Below are 19,484 nucleotides of genomic sequence, written 5' to 3'. Positions count from 1 at the left end.
CGCGACGTCCCGGGGGAGCCCCAGTACGAGCCCAGCGCCTGCGTCCGCCCCCCTCCCCGAGCTGCCCCGGGGGCGCTGGTCAGAGCTGCTGGGACCCGAAGGCTGCGCCCCGCGCCCGCCCTCGGGGTGCCCGCCGGGCTGGAGTGCGCGGCGCCGCTCCCCGCTCGCGCGGGGCCACTCCCGCCCGGGCTCGGCGCGGTGGCCCCAGGCTGTGCCCGGCTCGGCGCCTCCTGCCGGCTGCCGCCCGCCGGTCCCGGAGCGCCCGCCCCGCCGGCCGGTCCCGCTGCAGCGGCGGTGACAGCCGCGAGTTAGGCGGCGCGCGCGGCTCTCATGGCCAACGCGCCGCCGCGGGTCCCTCTCACTCCGGGCGAGGGGCGCGCGGCGAAGACGGCACGGGTCGGCCGGCCGCCGCGGGAGTTGTCAACTTGACCCAAGTTGCGAGAGGATGGGAGAGTGGGGTGCGGGGCAGCGGGAGCGCCGGGAAGAGGGGACTCGATCGGCGCCGGCGAGCGCTCCCCCCGGCTTGCGGCTGCCTTCGCGGTCTCGTGGACCCTGGCCCTGCGCCCCCCCGCGGCTGTCACTCGGGCACCGGGTTCCGCAGCGCAGCGCCGCTGGCGAGTCGCTGAGCCGCCAGCCGCCGCTGAGCGGGCTCCACGCTCCGCGATATATAACCCGCGACCGGGAAGAGCCGGCGGCGGCATCGGCCCTCCCCCAGCTCGGCCCTCCCCGCCCGCCCGCCGTCCGCCGAGCTGCGGCGGGGCAGCCCCTCTCACATGGCCGTGGCCGCAGCCTCCAGCCCTCCTTGCACCTCCCATCGCGGTTCACGCCCCCACCCCCACCCCGCCGTGGGTTGTCCCGACCTCCGCCCGCCAGGCCGGACAGTCGGCAGTGCCCGGGCTGTCCTCCTCCGGCCGTCCGGTCCTCGCTTTTCCCCCGTCTAAGTCACTTTCGTTAACCCAGGGGTTCTGGACGGCTCCGCCGGCGATCAGGCGCTGCGGAAGACAGCCCTGCTGTCTGGAGGAACGAAGACAAGGACCTCGGCAGCGCGGCAACTAGCGTGCCGGTCGGCCTCTGGTGTTAGCGAAGGGCCGGGAAGGCGGCCAAAAGCCGGGAGCAGCCTAGAATCGTAGCTGGCCCTTTGGATCGAAGGCCTAGAGGCTCCCCATTTACCCGGCTCGGACCACCACCGCCGCGCTTCCCTTCAGACGCTGACCGGCGTTGCCCTTTCGGCGGGCGGGCCTTGAACGTGATGCATGCCGGGATTTGTAGTTCGCGCCCCGCCGGCGTGTCGTTCGCATATATCACTGGGTAGAAGTCGAGCCATATCCTGTCGACGCAGCCTAAAGATTAGGACCCCGAATAGTCAAGGAATCGGCACTCTTTGCTCTCATCGTATCGATTAGTCTAGCCAATGCATTCATTTTTCCCATACACATTTAACCCGAAACTTGATCGTAAAGAGGCTGAGTCAGGCAGTTCTTGGTTCTGCGTCTGCGAGTCGAGCTCTTAGTTCCGAGTTCTTTTCTGGCTTATCTCGAGACACCTATGAGTCGTGGGGCTTCACGCTCGCTGTCTTTAAGTGGACAGCGCGCATGCGCCAACTTCCTCTTTCCCAGCTGGAACCATGGAGGGTGCAGAGTAAGTTTCTCCTCGTCGTCTCGAGTATCCTCCTCCATCCCCGAAACCAGAGCCCTCCAGTCTCTGTCTCCCTCGATCCGTCTGTAGCCTGTATCTTTGACAACATATCTGTGTGTTTGTGACGCGCTGTGACACTACTGGTGGTCTCAAGCTAAAATGGGATTCAGGAGGCCTTGGGGAGGAGGTCTTGGAGGTACCGGGAACAAGGTGTGAGAGCTGAATATATATGGGGTTGGCGGATTATCCAGTTCCTCGTTCTAGGAGGGAGGATCAGAACCTCTGAATTGGGTTCTTCCTTAGCTGGCTTTTGCCCTAACCGTCCCTGGTATCAGGCCTTTGCTTAAACATGTGGAACTTGAGGTTTGAATCGGGGTGGTGGTTGGTGGTTTGCGAGTCGCACTAATAGTCTAGGGATCAGTGTCTTGGGGCAGTCTTTTACTCTGTGTTTCGCTGTCGCTATTTTTGTTGTCTTGGGACCCCGGCACTGATGGTAGGTTAAATGGGAGTTTATTGTCTTTATGACTCGTTTTAAAGACAGTGGCCCTTGTTAGACGTAAAGATTAAAGGCTAGCATACTAGAACAGTTGAAGGTACGTTGAGAGCGTGCTCAGTACTGAACGGGGAGTGATGTAGTGGTGTGGGCCTTTTAACTCTTTCTCTGTCTGCTGTTGTCAGAGAGAAGAAAAAGAAGGTTCCTGCTGTGCCAGAAACCCTTAAGAAAAAGCGGAAGAATTTCGCAGAGCTTAAGATCAAGCGACTGAGAAAGAAGTTTGCCCAAAAGATGGTAAGTAAACTTTTTGACGCACCAGTAAGGAAGAGGTCCTGTGATTGAAAATCAGTTGGATATTTTTAACAAGGCTTATTTCAGCTACTGTACCAGTGTGGTTAACTTTTAGAATGATGTTTTCTAATGAAGTTGGTGTCTTTCTCTTGGAATGTTAATATATATGGTGGTGAGAAAGTTTCAAGAGAAGAGTATTCTCTTAACTGGTATTGCTAATTGTGTTTGGGAGCCAAAAAGCAAATGAATAAGAATAATGTTGGTTTTTCAGCTTCGAAAGGCAAGGAGGAAGCTTATCTATGAAAAAGCTAAGCATTACCACAAGGAATACAGGCAGATGTACAGAACTGAAATTCGAATGGCTAGGATGGCACGAAAAGCCGGTAACTTCTATGTACCCGCGGAACCCAAATTGGCGTTTGTCATCAGGATCAGAGGGTAAGTTCAGTTTTTATTGCATTCTATTCTTAAAGGGAAAGCTGTCCACTCAGCAAAATTTCACATTTGTGGGGACCTTGGTTCTCATACACTGGAAAAGAAACTTGAATGGTAAGTGGAATGGGGTAGGGGAGTATTTTAGTGATGATAAGCCCTGTGCCCAAAGCATCTGTCCATTCTCTGAGCATTTGATTTCAGTGTCCTGGAGAATGACTTAAAAGAGATCTATACAAAAGGAAGTAATAAGAGCATTGGGGAAGTTTTTGAATATGAAAAATACATATCAAAAGACTGTTTCCTTGCAGGGGAGGCAAGTTGACAGGTGATAGAATACAGCTATAACTAAAGGAAAAAGTGGTCTTGTAACAGGAGATTATTCCTATTTGGGTGTGACGTGTTGCCCCAAAATGTTAGTTCCCTGTCTTTTGATTGTAAAAGTTTTGATAAAAGCTAAAGGAATTTTCTGTGTTTTTCCTTGCAGTATCAATGGTGTGAGCCCAAAGGTTCGAAAGGTGCTGCAGCTCCTTCGCCTCCGGCAGATCTTCAACGGCACCTTTGTGAAGCTCAACAAGGCGTCAATTAACATGCTGAGAATTGTGGAGCCATACATTGCATGGGGGTAGGTGTCTTGGACTTCTTTTTTGGTAAACGAATTATAGAGGTTTTGACAGTGATAGTCTTATTTAGTCACTATGCCTATTTTTCTTTTCGTATTTAGGTACCCAAATCTGAAGTCTGTAAATGAATTGATTTACAAGCGTGGTTACGGCAAAATCAACAAAAAGCGAATTGCCCTGACAGACAACGCATTGATTGCTCGATCTCTTGGTAGGTTCTGCCTTTTTGGGGAAAGGTAATTATTATAAAATTTATTGTATCAGACAAGCTGTTTTTTGGTGTCTTGAGAATAGCCTGGCTATTCTTACTGTTTAAGAACCTTCCCTTATTCCGTATACTGTTTATGGAAAAAGGGAAGGTGTGATTTTACTGGCTTGAGCTGTATCTTTGTATGTAAAGCCTCATATTTCCTTCTTTGTTAATTTCACTCTTGATTTACCTTTAACTCTGTTACAGCCTATATATACTCTTTAATGCTTAAAATGTAATAGTCTCAAAATAAACAATTTTAATAATCTTAAATAATTTTAAACACGTTCAGGGAAATATGGAATCATCTGCATGGAGGATCTGATTCATGAGATCTATACCGTTGGAAAACGTTTCAAAGAAGCAAACAACTTCCTGTGGCCCTTTAAATTGTCTTCTCCACGAGGTGGAATGAAGAAAAAGACCACCCATTTTGTAGAAGGTGGAGATGCTGGCAACAGGGAAGACCAGATCAACAGGCTTATTAGAAGGATGAACTAAGGTGAGCAACTACATCCAGAAAGAAGTTCACTTAATGCTAGAGTAAATTGAGGAGAAGGCAGTGGCACCCCACTCAAGTACTCTTGCCTGGAAAATTCCGTGGACGGAGGAGCCTGGTGGGCTGCAGTCCATGGGGTCGCTAAGAGTCGGACACGACTGAGCAACTTCGCTTTCACTTTTCACTTTCATGCATTGGAGAAGGAAATGGCAACCCACTCCAGCATTCTTGCTTGGAGAATCCCAGGGACGGGGGAGCCTGGTGGGCTGCTGTCTATGGGGTCGCACAGAGTCGGACACGACTGAAGCCACTTAGCAGCAGCAGCAGAGTAAATTGATCTAAATGCTGATAAGGATTTCATTGAGTTGGCATTTAGTGGGGGAAAATCAACCATGTAATATGATCACAGTTGATTTGGTTTTCCCTTTTGAGGACATTATGGAGAGAAGAAAAGTCCTGTTTCTTTTTTCTGTTTCCACTTTTAAGTAGGAAACAATTGGTATTGATAACTCCTGGTATATGTTAATTTTTAATTATTATGTTTAATGGGGTTTTTTTCTTTCCTTTCAGGTATCTACCAGGATTATTATTGTAATCTGGTTAATAAACAATCGAAACAAATTGAAATGTACTGTCTTGGTTGACTTTTATCTTTCCTTTGCAAATCTTGGTGCGAGAAGATTAAGTCAAATCAACAGCCTAGCCTCTTGGATGCAAAACTTAGGGTCCAGCCTGTGTCTTGTGAAAAACATTCCTTGGGTTTATTGAAAATTTTCCTGTACAAAAAACAATCCTGATTTTCCATTTTCAGTTGGCCAAACTGGGTCTAATCTAAGAAAGCCTATGTCACAGACTTTTGTGCATGATAAAAAGTTCAGTTTACAGATTAAAAATGTTGCAGAAATTCCATTTTCTCAGGTTTTGACTTGCTTATAAAATGGTAATCTTAATGTCAGTTTTCTTTTTGCATTTCACTCTTATTTTTGCTTTGCATCTTCTACCCATACTTCAGTGAGTGTTTAATATTTCTACTATGTATTGTGTGTAACAAGAAGAAAGGAAATTTGTGCCTGTGAATGTAATTTATAAATAACACTCCCTACATAACATGGAATACATATAAGTAAAAAGTTTTACTATCCTCACTGATTGAGCCAAGGGTATGATGCAGTATGAATTTTTATAATATTGTACCAGAATCATTACTTTTTAGTATGTGAAAGTTAAGTATATTTAAATACAGTCTTGGGTCTTGAAAGCTGTTTATCTGTGAGTTTAGGGTCGATGAATCCTTGAAGGAAATTAAGAAGGTTGTTTATAACCAATGTTACATAATGAGTATCAGATATTTTGCAAGAAATTTAATGTTTTGGTAAACAGTTGGATCTATGTTTAAAAATCATTAATTTCTTGGTGGAGCGTGAAAGTCTTAAGCTCTGAAATTACCTATTTCATTTTACTGCCTTGATAAGTAAATACACCTGATAGTCCCCAGTCTTTGCACATCCCAGTATCCTGAAAGGTTGAAATGGCTCAGAAGAAAACGCCTGGTTACTGTGACAGTGGTTCAGGTGGCGTTTGGCTAACTACCTTAGGCATGGGAGGGTGGGAGGGTGGAGGGAAACAATGTAGGATTTGCAATAGTAATAGGAATGGTGTTCTATGTGGGATGGTATTTTAACAATGCCTCTTATACAAAAAAAGAGCAGTTTGGGGTTCACAGCAAATTTCCCATGTATCTTCCTATGCCCAATACCCAGTCTCCCCCACTATCAACACTGAGGGGCATGTGTTACAGTCCTTGGATGTTGACACATCTCCCAAAGTAGCCAGGTTTTTGAAGCTGGTGAGGATAGGAAGATCCTAGATATATGGAGAGGAAAGAAACTGTTTGGGCTGTACAGGTCTTCTGCAGACAATCAATCCTAGAAATTGAACTCTCCACATAGTTTCCAAATGGGTTCAGAGGATAGGGAAGTGTATGAGAGTTTGTAAGTGAGGAGGATACCATCTGCCTTCACAGGAGTGTAAGGACTAAAAACACATGAGAATATTTTGTGAACTGTTAGAACCTGCTGAAATGCAGCTTAATGCCTTATTTTACTTAAACTCACCCAAAATCTTTCACTTGCTATGAGATCACCAGAAAGCTAACCAGCCTCGTTGAAGAAACTCTGGGCACCCAGGTTCCACTTACGCAAAGATTGATCTCACGTAAGGACATTGCAGTTGTAGCCTTCAAAGCTCCAGCTTTATTATTATTAGGTCATCTCCTGGCTACCCTAGCCATAAAGTTTAACTGTCTGTTGCACTCACTGGCTTTTAGCAGTGTTACCCTGGTCTTGGCTTATCTTTGAGGGTTTCTTTGTGGTAAATGATTAAGAGTGCTGGCTCTGGAGCCAAACTGCTTGAATTCATATCCAGCTTCCACTTAATTGGGCTTCCCTTGTGGCTCAGCTGGTAAAGAATCTGCTAGCAATTGCCGGAGACCTGGGTTCGATCCCTGGGTTGGGAAGATCCCTGGAGAAGGGAAAGGCTACCTACTCCAGTATTCTGGCCTGGAGAATTCCATGGACTGTAAAGTCCATAGTGTCGCAAAGAGTCAGACACCACTGAATGACTTTCACTTTTCCACTTAATAATTTGAGTCATTAAATTACTTCATCTCTTGTTCCTTTGCAAAATAAGGGAAATAGTGGTAACTAATATAGAATTTTGGTGAAGATTAAAGTATGTCAGGTCATTAGTGCCTGGTCCAAAGTGCTAAGTAAATGCTATTTGCTCTGTAACTTCAGCATTGAGAGGGATGTACAAAGGAAAATAGCTCTGCTTTCATGTGTTAGTCTAATGGGCAAAATAGACTTAAAGATGGTGAGATAAGTGCTACACAAGGATGTCCCAAGATGTGACAGATTCTTATGTCCTTGGAAACCACCTCCTGGGGAAGATTGACAACTTTCTGCCCCTGCTGTTTTCGTTGACAGATTTGTTACCAGCCAGCCAAAATCTTACTCTAAGTCAGTCAACTTTTTAAGGTGGGCAGTTTTTTTTTTTTCCAATCCTACACAGTGCCTGACATAGTTTACACTAAGTACTTGTTTTCTATTACTATAAAAAATTACCACAAACTTAAGTGACTTAAAGCACAAATTGTCAGAAGTTCAAAATCAGTTTCACTGGGCTAAATCAAGTCAACACCCCTTCCTACCACCTTAAAGCTCTAGGGGAGAATCTGTTCCAATTTCCTCTTCCTCCGTCTTCAAAATATAGTCTCTGCTTCTGTCATTTCTGGCCCTTAACCTCCTGCCTCCCTCTTCTGTGGTCTCTTGTGATGAATGCTGGGCCACCTGGATACCCAGGATAATTCCGAAGCTCAAATCCCTTAATAAAAGGTAACATCTATAAAGTCTACATAAAGCAGCTTACTCAAAACTTCTAGGAATTAGGGCAGGGAGATGTTTGAGAGGGCTTCTCCTTGATCCTCAGGCTTCCGTGATAGCTCAGTCTGCCTGCAATGTAGGAGACCCAGCTTCAATTCCTGGGTTCGGGAGATCCTCTAGAGAAGGGAATGGCAATCCACTCCAGTATTCTTGCCTGGAGAATCCCATGGACAGGAGCCTGGTGGAATCGCAAAGAGTCACAGACTGAGTGACTTACACACTCCTTGATCCTTAATTTATGACTCAGCTATATTTTCTTTTGTTCCTCAAATGATAAGCTTCTAATGTAGAGTCTTGGCACTTGGAATCTTATGTCTAGAACATTCAGCCACGAGATCTGTATACTTTTTTCATTTTGGAAAAAGATATCAGACACATCTCTTCATATATAAACTTTTTTGTATTTCATAGCATCTGTTACTATCAGAAATAAAAATTTCCATTTGTTAACTTGTTGCTTAACCCAGCCACTTCCATGTTTGAGTATAATCAGGTTTGAGTCTTAACCTCTGTTCTAGCAGTTAAAACAGTGCCTGGTGCCTTGCAAGGGCTTTGGTTTTTTAGATTGGCTCAAGCTTTTTAAGTAGCCATTTGATGATAGCCAAGGGGGAGGGGGGGCAATAGCAGACTCAAAACATACCTTTTAATAGTAAGCATTTGACACATTAAGTATTAGTGTATATTTAATACACTGATATTGATATTAACCATCTGAGTGGGTGGTTCTCCACTGTCTGAGTGCAACCCCAGAACTGAATTCTTAATTTATTCAGAGGTAGGCCTAGGGTTTTTCCCTTCAAAGTCGCCATATGATTTTTAATGTGCAGCCTACTAAGTATACCACTTTTTTGTTCAGTAGCTCAGTTGTGTCCAACTCTGCAACTCTGTGGACTGCATGCAGCATGCCAGGCTTCCCTGTCCTTCACCATCTCCCAGAGTTTGCTCAAACTCACATTGAGTCAATGATGCCTTCCAACCATCTCATCCTCTATCGTCCCCTTCTGCCTTCGTTCTTTCCCAGCATCAGGTGGCCAAAGTATTGGAACTTCAGCTTCAGCATCAGTTTTTCCAATGAATATTCAGGGTTGATTTCCTTTAGGATTGCCTGGTTTGATCTTGCTGTCCAAGGGACTCTGAAGAGTCTTCTCCAGCACTACAGTTAGAAGGCATCAATTTTTCAGCGCCCAGCCTTTTTTTATTGTCCAGCTCTCCCTTCGGTACATGACTACTGGAAAAACCATAGCTTTGCCTATACAGACCTTTGTAGGCCAAGTAACGTCTCTGCTTTTTAGTATGCTGTCTAGGTTTGTCATTACCTCATATTTAGTCAACGGACTAATAACCTTCCTGACCCCTGGGATCACACAACGAAGGGTTTAGGTTCCAGGTGTAATGTGAGTTGTAATGTGTAATGTGAGTCCTTAATCAGAGGAGCTAGGAAAGATTAGTATCGAGCTTAATGAAAACGGAAAAGTGGTATGCTGAGAGCAGTTTCAGCACTTCGGATTTTGTGGAATCCGAAGGGCTAAACTTGCAACCCCAGTGGAGAGGTCAAGAAATAGGATTTACAACAACTTGGTAAGAGCATATATAGGCTAAGTCAGGCTGCTAGGCTTCCCCGCCGAACCTTCTACCGAAGAACCTCGACAAAGGAGGCGTAGAACGCAGAATTCTTGAGGGCACGGTGAGGGAAACGAGAACTCGGGACGACGGAGTCACAGAGATTGGCTAGTCAGGTACTGCTGGTCTAGACTCATCAGTACTCTGGAGAGCCTGGTTAGTTTGAATCTTAAAATGCAACCCAGAGAGCCTCACCTCACCAACCTTGTCCAAGTGCCCACTACCCACTCCATCTATAGTACGTGGCACCACTTTAATGCCGCACTGACCTGCTGTCGGGACTGAGTCTCGTTTCCGCAGACTCCTCCCACCCCACCCCCTGCAGCCGTGATCTCGCAGGCGGCGGCACCCTAGAGTAGTTGTCCAGTAAGTCCTGGCTGCCTCCCGCCGCCCAAGCACCATCCTGGCGCGGCACCCTGACCCCCGCGGCACGCCCTCAGGTGACCGCCCGCCGGGAAGCTCCCGGCGCCTAGCAACGGGCGCGCGTAGCGGGCGGGCGGGGCGGCAGCCGTATCACCCGCATCCGGGCCCAGCAGGGCGGGGCTGAGCGGCGGGCGCGCCGCCCTCCAGAGCGTCGCCGGGCTGCCGGCCGCCGAGCATGTTCGCCCCAAGAGCGGCGCCCGAGCGAGCGCGCGGCCGCCCGCCCCGCCCCGCTGCCGCAGCTCGGCCCGTCCCGGCCGGGGGTTGGGCTCGGCGCCGGGCCGCCGCTGGCTCCAGCGCGGTTCGCTGCCCCCGCTGAAGCCGCTGCGGGAACCGCAGACCTGGGCGCCGCCGCCGCGGGCCGGGCCGGCGAAGAAGCTTCTCTCGTCCACGGCCGAGCTGCGGGGACAGTGAGTGCCACCGGTTCCGGTGCCGGGGGGGCCCCTCCAGGGACCTCCCGGGGGGTAGGGGTGGCCTAGAGTTAGGCCTGCAAGGGAGGTGGGTCGCTGAGGTCACCTGGTCCGGCCCCCTCCCATCCAGGGGAACCAGCTTCCTGACGCACGTGGTCTCCTGATTCTCTTGGCGAGGGGCTGGCCGGGGACCGGGCTTGAGGACCTGACGGAGGCTGCGGGCGGGGCCGGTGCAGAGACGTGCGAGTAAGACCGGGCGAAGAGACCTGCCTTTAGCATCGAGGCCTTCCCGCACTCCCAGCACACTCAGTGGGCCCTCGAGTGGACACACCCTTACGGGTTCGCCCTCCGACCCTCCTAGGGCTTAAACTGAAGAGGGGATTGAATGTGTTTCTATTTTCTTCGACTACTTTGGCATCTCCCTTCCTTCCCCAGCAGCACTTTGGATGCCGACCGTGTTAGTCACATAGCTCTGGCCCGCTTTTCATTGCCATTTTTCCTTGTCCCACTTATGATTTACCTATATAATTTGTGTATTTATTACTTTTTTTCCTCGAGGGATTAAAAATGCTAGAAAAGATTTGTGCGACGCAGGTGGTCTGTTCTGTCGTACTGGTCATCTCATTCTACAGCCTTCCTAGGGTCATAGACATGAAAACTGGAGCTTTTCCATAGATAAATGAAAATTTACAACCATTTTCAGGGCTTCCCTTGTGGTTCAGCTGGTAAAGAATCCGCCTGCAGTATGGGAGACCTGGGTTCAATCCCTGGGTTGGGAACATCCTCTGGAGGAGGGAGAGGCTACCCACTCCAGTGTTCTGGCCTAGAGAATTCCATGGACTGTATAGTTCATGGGGTTGCAAAGAGCTGGACACGACTGCGCAACTTTCACTCACTCACTCAGGGTATTATACTTTCTGAAGTGTAAGAATCCCTGTTTGTTATCTTTATTGACTTTTTATCTACATTGTTTTTTAAATCAATTTTTGTTGGATCATTTGGGCTTCCGTGGTGGATCAGACAGTAATGCATCTATCTGCCTGCAATGCAGGAGACCCAGGTTTGATCCCTGGGTCAGGAAAATACCCTGGAGAGGGGAATGGCTACCCACTCCAGTATTCTTGCCTGGCGAATCGCATGGACAGAGGAGCCTATAGTTGCTTTATAATGTTTGTTGAGTTAGTTTCAGCTGAACAGCAAAGTGAATCAGCTATAAGTATACATATAAAAAGAGGGAATATAAAAAAAATAAGTATACATATATTCCCTCTTTTTTTGGATTTTCTTCCCATTTAGGTCGCTACAGAGCACTGAGTAGAGTTCCCTGTAGGTTCTTATTAGTTATCTATTCCATATACAGTATTAATAGTGTATGTATGTCAATCCTAACCCCACAATTCACCCCATCTACATTTTTAATGGTGAGTTTAAATCTTACATTACATGGCATTTCTTCTAAAATACTTCTGACATTTTTTTTCAAATTCTTATATTTTTGAAATTGCGTTATAATACAGTTGTATTTCTTATTCAAACAGCACTGAAGTATACAGACTTAAAGATGAAACCCCTTAGTTTCTACTCCTTTACTTTCCAACACTTCATAGAGTTAATTTAGTATTTATTCTTTCATTCTTTTTACACTTATGTTTTTGATCATTAATGAAATCATATGGATTCTTTTGAGAAATTACCTTTTTAAGAAGATATGGAGAATACCTTTCATATCAGTTTGCTTGCATTCTAAGTTGCTTGCATCATGTCCAACTCTTTATAACCCCATGGACTGTAGTCCACCAGGCTCCTCTATCCATGGGATTCTCCAGGCAAGAATACTGGAGTGGGTTGCCATGCCCTCCTCCAGGGGATCTTCCCAACCCAGGCATCAAACCCACATTACGTCTCTTACATCTTCTGTATTGGCAGGTGAATTCTTTACCACTGGCACCGCCTGGGAAGCCCCTCATATCAGTTTACTTAGAGCTTCATTGAATATTTCATAGATGTGTCATATAGATGTATAATCATATGGTATAGATATATCATAATTTATGTAAACATCCTTAAGTTTGGTTCCAGTTTTTCTTTATCACAAACAATGCAATAGTGAACACTCTTACACATGGGAACAGTTTTATAAAGTGAATTCCTTGAAGCAGAATTGCTGGGTCAAATGTAATTAAAAAGACGTTGGTGGAATCTTGCTTTCCAGAATGTCTTTACTGATTTACATTTCCATAAACAGGCTGTGGTGAAAAAAAAACAAACAAACCTGTGTTTATTAGTATTTAAAAACAATAGTTCCCACTTATTGAGTGTTTATTACATGTCCAGCACGGTGCTGAGCACTTGGCATGCATTTAAAAATTTAATCCTCACCAACTCTGTGAGAGTCAGAGGCACTGTTAATTTTCCCATGACCCTATGATTATGCAGCTTTTAAAGAGCAGAGCCAAGATTAGAATCCAGGTTCATTTAACTGCAAAGCTTGTGTTCTTTGTTGGGTCTGAATGCCTGGTCAGTAGTTGACAGGGAACTGTTTCATTGGGTGGTTTGAGGATTCAGTGAGATGATGTGTTTGGTGTTACAGTATTATTAATATGTAGTTTCTTGCTCTACTAATTCCTGTAGAATTGGACATGATTCCGTTTTTTGCATGATTCTGGTTTCCTCTGGATTATTTCCCTCTCTAGTCACTTTTCTGCATCCTCTTTATCTTCCTACCCATCATATATCTTAAGGGAGTCTGGCTTTCTTCTCCCTCAAAAATCTCCGTTGCAAATCTAGTCCAATCTTGTTCTCAGTTCTCACCAGTAAATAGATAACTCTTAAAAACTTTATCTCTAGGACTTCCCTGGTAGTCCAGTGGCTACAGTCCGCCCTCTCAATGCAGAGGGCCTGGGTTTGGTCAGGGAACTAAATCCCTCATGCTGCAAGTAAAAGATCTCAAATAGTGAGATGACAATGGGAGATCCCTCATGCTGCAACCAAGATCGAAGACCCCACATGCTGCAACCAAGACCCAGTGTGACCAGACAAGTAGATATTAAAAAACAAAGCAGAACTTCATCTCCGAACCAAACCTATAGCCCTCAATTTTCTGTAGCTTAGATCCACGTTATATATCTCCACCCCCATGTCCTATACTCATTTTGTCTAAAACAGAGCTGCTTGGCGTCTTTGACTCTCCAGGGCTTTATTCACATCTTTTTCTTTTTTTTAATGTGGACCATTTTTAAAGCATATATTGAATTTGTTACAATATTACTTTTTTTTTTTTAAATGTTTTGATGTTTATGTCCATGAGACATATCAGATCTTAACTCCCAATTGAACCCTCACCCCTTGCATTAGAAGGTGAAGTCTTAACTACCAAACTGCCAAGAAGTCCCCCTCCTTTCACATCTTCCCCATCAGGGCCTCTACCTGCATTTCAGCTGATCTAAATTCTATCTAAGTGTCATTTTCCAGTTTATTTCAAGTATTTTGTGAGCCCCCTCATGAAAATTATATCTCCCTGCTTTGAACTCTTCTAATGTGAGATAATGTATGTATCTATCTGTCTAGCTCTCCTAAGACCTTAATGTGGCACTTTGCCTTATAGCTGTGTGAGTGGCTACTGTCTTTCCTTCTGGGCTGGAAATTCTGTGAAGGCAGAATCTCTAGTTCACCTTTGTATTTGTCATGCACGTAGCACTTTTATCGTGCATAGACTTGTAGATAGTATATGCTTAATGAACATGTTTAAGGAAGAGAGCTAATATATTCACCCTCGGGAATAAAAGATTGCGTGTATTTGTGTGAGTGCTAAGACACTTCAGTCATGTCTGACTCTTTTCGACCACATGGACTATATAGCCCACTAGGTTCCTCTGTCTGTGAGATTCTCCAGGCAAGAATACTGGATTGGGTTGCCATGCCTTCCTCCAGGGGATCTTCCCAACCTAGGGATCTAACCCAAGTCTCTTATGTCTCCTGTATAGCAGGCAGATACTTTACCATCTGAGCCACCAGAGAAGCCCTATGTATTAGGGTATTGCTAGCTATAATGACAAATAGTCCCAAACATTTTTTATATAATGTAGAAATTCATTTCTTACAGGTCACTTCCAAGGCAGATGTTCCTGATCAGCAGGCAGCTTTTTTCCCATTGGTACTAGGATCAAGGCTTTTCCATTCATTAGCTTCACTGTCGGTTTAAGTGCAGCCTGTGGGAGGGAAAGGAGGAAGTATGGAGGAAGCAGACCCAGGGGAATTCCCTGGTGGTCTAGTGGTTAGGGCGCTGCACTCTTACTACAGAGGGCTCGGGTTCAGTCCCTGGTCAGGGAACTAAAATCCCACAAGCTGAATGGCTTCAAAAAAAAAAAAAAGCAGGCCTGCTTCCTGTAAGCTTCTTGCAGAAAGTGTTACACATTGCATTCACCTGCATTCTAATCAAGGGTAGGTGGCCACTTTCTAGGAACAACTCTATTCTCCAGAGGAAAAAAGAACTTGGGGCATCCAGCCTTCTCTGCCACAGTTCATTTCTATTTATCAAAATCTGTGGGGCTTTGCTTGCAGATACCTTGCTCAAAAACAGAACAAAACTTGGGCTACCCTGGTGGTTCAGTGGTAAAGAATCTGCTTGCCAGATTAGGAGACACGGGTTCAATCCCTGCTCTGAGAAGATCCCACATGCAGCGGAACAACTGAGCCCCTGCGCTGAAACTGCTGAGCCCACGTGCCACAGCTACGGAAGCCCATGCGCCCCAGAGCCCGTGCTCTGCAACAAGAAGCCACTACAGAGAAGCCTGTGAACTGTAACTAGAGAGTAGCCCCCACTCCCCACAACTAGAGAAAGCCTGCACAACAAGGAAGACCCAGCACAGCCAACAATCAATAAATGATTAAAAAAAAAACCAAAGCAAAACTCTCCTACTGCCCTAATTTGGTTAGGTCAGCAAAAGCTCTGTTGTCCCACAAAATCTAAGCATAGATTTATCATCAATGTGTATCATAATGAACTGTAATCGTTCATTTACTGTTCCCCTGAGTAGAGTGTACACTTTGCATCTTATTCATTTTTGTATTTCAACTCCTAACACAGTGACTGGCATTGTGGATACATAAGCAACTAGCTTTCTCAATAAATCCACAGCTTGCCTTTTTTTAAGTTCATTTGATTATTTTGGTTTAATCAAAGCTAAAAATAAAGGTAATATTACCATCTACTCTTTGATGTTGGGCTGTTTTCAGTCTTTTTGCTTTTCTGTTATAAAAAATTGTTGGATTTGACGTCCTTGAAGGTAAATATTTGCATGTATCATTGATCATTCCTTTAGGATAAACTGGAAGTGGGATTTCTGGGTCCAGCGTATATTAAAAAAAAAAAAATCGACCCCATGGACTGTAGCCTGCCAGGCTCCTCTGTCCATGGGATTCTCCAGGCAAGAATACTGGAGTGGGTTGCATTTCCTACTCCAGGGGAATCTTCCAGCCTAGGGATCGAACCTGGTCTCCTGCATTGCAGGCAGATTCTTTACCATCTGAGGCTCTTGGGAAGCCCAAAATATATAAAATTATAAAGACATAAGTATGGCTAGGTTGCTCTCTGGAAATATCACACTAACACTTACAGTGAAATCTTCTGAGAGTACCTGCTTCCTTGAACCCCATCTTACACTGTCTAGTAGTAGAGAAAAAAGTCTGTACTATTTTCAGGACAGAAGTCATAGCTCATTATGTTATTTTGCTTTTATTTGAATATTAGTGAGGTCAAACCTTTATTGGCCATGTATGGGTTTTTCTTTTTTTTTCCTGTAACGAGTTATCTGGTTTTTTAATTAACACACTGTCTTGGGCTTCACTTGCTTATTGACTTTTAAGTATCTTTACATACAAAAGAAATTAAATTCTTCAGTTCTTCATGTCATTGTTTGAAACATTTTTCTGGGAACTTCTGGCCAATGTGGCAGAGGAAGCGGACATGGAAGAGACTCCACTTGGCTTCCCTGTATTTCAAATGAGGGGTAAAGTGTATTAAGATCATTTATGGGCATGTGGCTGAGCTAGGAACCAAAAGGAGGAAATCCCCAGGTGGCAGAAATGAAGGAAAGCTCACACAGGAAGGCAGTGCTGAGCATCTGCTGGGAGCTGAGAGTCACAAAGGAGTCCTGTTCCAGTTACCATGACTGCATCACAAACTTCTCCAAAACGTAATGGTACAAAACAGCCCTTTATTGTGCTCACAGATGCTGTGGGACCGTGCCGGAATTTGGATATGGCGGCAACAGCTTGCCTCTGCTTCGCCATGGCTGGGGCCTCGCATGGAAGATTTGAAGGCTTAGGTCTGGGAACACCTGCAGGCAGGCTCACTCCTCCATCTGGTGGCTGATCCTGGCTGTGGACCGAGACCTTAGCTGTGGATATCACATGGAACCTTTCTATGGTGGCCTCTCCCTGTCACTTAGCTTCCTCACAAAATGGTTTTTGTTGTGAAGTCACATTATCACGTGGTTCAGGGACCACAGTAGAAGAAATTGGTGTATTGACTGACCTGATACCTCTGAAACCCAGGGCCAGGCACAGACCATTTGAGAGCATATGGAGAGATGTATAGCGGTTTCCACAGCTCAGGGAGCACTGTTGTCCTGGAGATAGCAATCTCTCTAAAGATGAGCTTGTAGGGGCTTCCCTGGTGACCCAGTGGTAGAGTCGCCTGCCAATGCAGAAGACGGGTATTGAATCTTTGGTCCGGAAAGATCCCACATGCCCTGGAGCAACTAAGCTGGTGTACCACATTAAACCTGTGCTCTCAAGTCCAGGGGCCACAACTACTGAAGCCTGGCAGCTCTGAAGCCCATGCTCTGCAACAAGAGAAGCCACCACGATGAAAAGCCCGTGCACCACAGCTAGAGAGTAACCGCTGCTCGCTGGAGCTAGAGGAAAACCACGCAGCAAGGGAGACCCAGCACAGCCGAAAAAGCAAGCAAACCAGAATCCCACCTTCCAATGCAGGGAACTCGGGTTCAATCCCTGGTCGCGGAACAAGGATCCCACATGCAGCTAAGCCTGCAAGCCACAACTAGAGAAGCCTACACACCACATTGGAGGCCCGGTAGAGCCCAAAACTTTTAAAAAATAAAAATGAGCTTGCAGTCAAAGGTTATAAATCATACAAGGAATCCACAAGACCCAGTGGATGCAGCAAATGGGAGATCTGTGCTGAAAAACTGAAAATAATACACATCTTGGAAAAAAATGTTACAGTATTTAAGGAGATGAAGGGATGAAAACCATAAGGCAAGAATGGGACAGTGTGACTAAGAACAGGAAAAGATCTAAAACTGCACACTTAGCCAGAAGGGTAAAGCGGAAGAGTCACTGAGTCAAGCAGTGCCTCCTGGACTCCAGGTATTAATTGGTTCTTGACCTATAATAATAAGAATCATGATGATTATGGTAATAGCAGCTATCATTTGTTTCTATATGTAAAAATACCTTCTGTCATCTGTACTGAGATTCTTGTTTGAGAATTAAAGCAGTATACTGCTCATATTCTGCTGGACCATTGCCGAATAGTTCCTGTGTTACATCATCAGACTTGTGTGTATGTTCGTTCCCCCATCGTGTCCAGCTCTTTGCAACCCTGAGGACTATAGCCCATGAGGCTCCTCTGTCCATGGGATTCTCCAGGGAAGAATACTTGAGTGGGTAGCCATTTCCTTCTTCAGGGGATCTTTCCGACCCAGGGATCGAACCCTGGTCTCCCACAGTGCAAGCAGATTCTTTACCATCTGAGCTACCAGGGAAGCCCATTATATTATCAGACTTGGAGGGAAGTAATGACACGTTCTCATTTTTAAATTGTTACTTTGCCTTAGCCAGTGTGGCAGGCCTGCTAAGGTTTACTCACAGTGCCTATTCCTTCATCTTTCTAGTAAAAGGACCCCTGATTTTTAAGCTGGGTACATCATGCCCAGAGCGGATGACATTTTTCATGACCCTTTACAGCTCAGTGTGTCCACGTGGCTAAGTTCTGACCAATGGGATATAAGTAGAATTGTGTGTATGACTTCCCAGAAGTAGCTTTAAAGAAAGGGAGAACGCCTCTCCCTTTTCCCTTCCTTCTCTCTGTAAGCTGGAGCTCAGTTTGGTATTTTTTCAGTTGTGGAGAATGCCTATCATATCCAAAGGTAGAAGAAGTCAGATAGTCAAGTCCTCATCTGCTTTTTCTTTGTTTTGAACGCTCACTACCATTCACCTGAACAATTGCAGTAATTTCCTCATTGACCTTCTCGTTCCCATCTGCCTTCTAATATTGCTCAAGTTAAAGCAACATTTAAAAATCTTTAGGCCTAATCCTTCAACAGCTCCCACTGTTATATCTATGGCCTCCAAAATAGATGCATGAACCCCAAGATATAAGCCATTTGAAAAGAGAATAGAATTCCTGTTGCATATATAATTTACGTTTCAGAAATTTCACCTAGTAAGTACTCAGTAAAGGCTTATTGAATGAATTAGAGGAGGAGCTGACCAACTCTAGTAAAATATATATAGTATATATTTTAGACTTTATGGGCCACTGTTGCAGCTACTCAGCCGGGCTTATTGTAGGCCAAAGGAAGCTGTAGAAAATAGGTAAATGAACGGACACTTGTTTCTTTGTTCCAATGCATGTACTAAAACACGTAGCGGGCTATTGTATTTCATTCAACATATCCACAATTGTCATTTTAACATAAAATCAACATGAAAATTCTTAATGAGATATTTTTGCATTCGTGTAGTCTTTGAAATCGGGTGTGTATCTCTCACAGCACATCTCAGTTCCAACTGGCCACATTTCAAGTGCTCAGTAGCCACATGTGGGTGATGTCTGACAGCAGAGGTGCTGAACACACATCTTCTGCCTTTGAACGTGCCAACCTTATTCTGGTTTGTGGGCCCTTTGTACTCACTTTACGTGACGAGTGCTCTCACTCACTCATCATCTTCACACATCTCTGGCTACTTCCTGCCTGTTCAGATCTCAGCTCGAGATCACCTCATCTAGGAAGCCGCCTCTACCACCCCATCTGAAATATTCCTGCCCCTTGGCATAGTACCGCAATGAATTCCAGTCAGTCCTCATTATTCATGGATCCCATCATTGGCTAGTTCTCCCACTCATTAAAGCTTAATTTGTAATTCCAAAATCGGTATTTGTGCATTCCTGCTCATTTGCAAATGTGCAGAGTGGCAAAAATTGGGGTTGGTTGACATGTAATTCCTAGTGGAGGTCAAACAAGGCAATGCTCTGTCTTGTTTCACCTCACACTACAAACAAGTGTCCTTTTCACTGTCTGCTGCTGCTGCTGCTAAGTCGCTTCAGTCGTGTCCAACTCTGG

General features: G+C 45.5%; 2 protein-coding genes across 10 annotated transcripts in view; both read left to right on the top strand.

Annotated features, from left to right (window-relative positions):
• The first annotated feature begins 1,493 nt into the window (after positions 1 to 1,493).
• Positions 1,494 to 5,132, top strand: RPL7 (ribosomal protein L7). Its single transcript, XM_070802698.1, has 7 exons — positions 1,494 to 1,638; positions 2,314 to 2,422; positions 2,691 to 2,857; positions 3,339 to 3,476; positions 3,576 to 3,685; positions 4,017 to 4,226; positions 4,794 to 5,132. The coding sequence occupies exons 1-6, from the start codon at positions 1,625 to 1,627 to the stop codon at positions 4,223 to 4,225; spliced, it is 747 nt and encodes a 248-aa protein (XP_070658799.1). The 5' UTR covers positions 1,494 to 1,624; the 3' UTR covers position 4,226; positions 4,794 to 5,132.
• Positions 5,133 to 9,421: 4,289 nt separating this feature from the next.
• The window catches only part of C14H8orf89 (chromosome 14 C8orf89 homolog), a 30,627-nt gene continuing 20,564 nt past the window's right edge, over positions 9,422 to 19,484 (top strand). For 2 of the 9 annotated variants that reach the window (XM_070802696.1, XM_070802693.1), the window contains exon 1: positions 9,848 to 10,113. The gene's annotated coding sequence lies outside the window, so the exon portion shown is untranslated. Of the gene's footprint in view, positions 9,440 to 9,841; positions 10,114 to 16,343; positions 17,506 to 19,484 lie in introns of those variants that run through there. The other 7 variants (XM_070802691.1, XM_070802688.1, XM_070802689.1 and 4 more) reach the window with 6 other exon arrangements.

The sequence above is a fragment of the Bos indicus genome, chromosome 14 (genome assembly GCF_029378745.1).
Source record: "Bos indicus isolate NIAB-ARS_2022 breed Sahiwal x Tharparkar chromosome 14, NIAB-ARS_B.indTharparkar_mat_pri_1.0, whole genome shotgun sequence".
NCBI lineage: Eukaryota > Metazoa > Chordata > Mammalia > Artiodactyla > Bovidae > Bos > Bos indicus.
The sequence above is the reverse complement of the archived record's forward strand: the minus strand, read 5'-3'. Positions and strand labels throughout refer to the sequence as shown.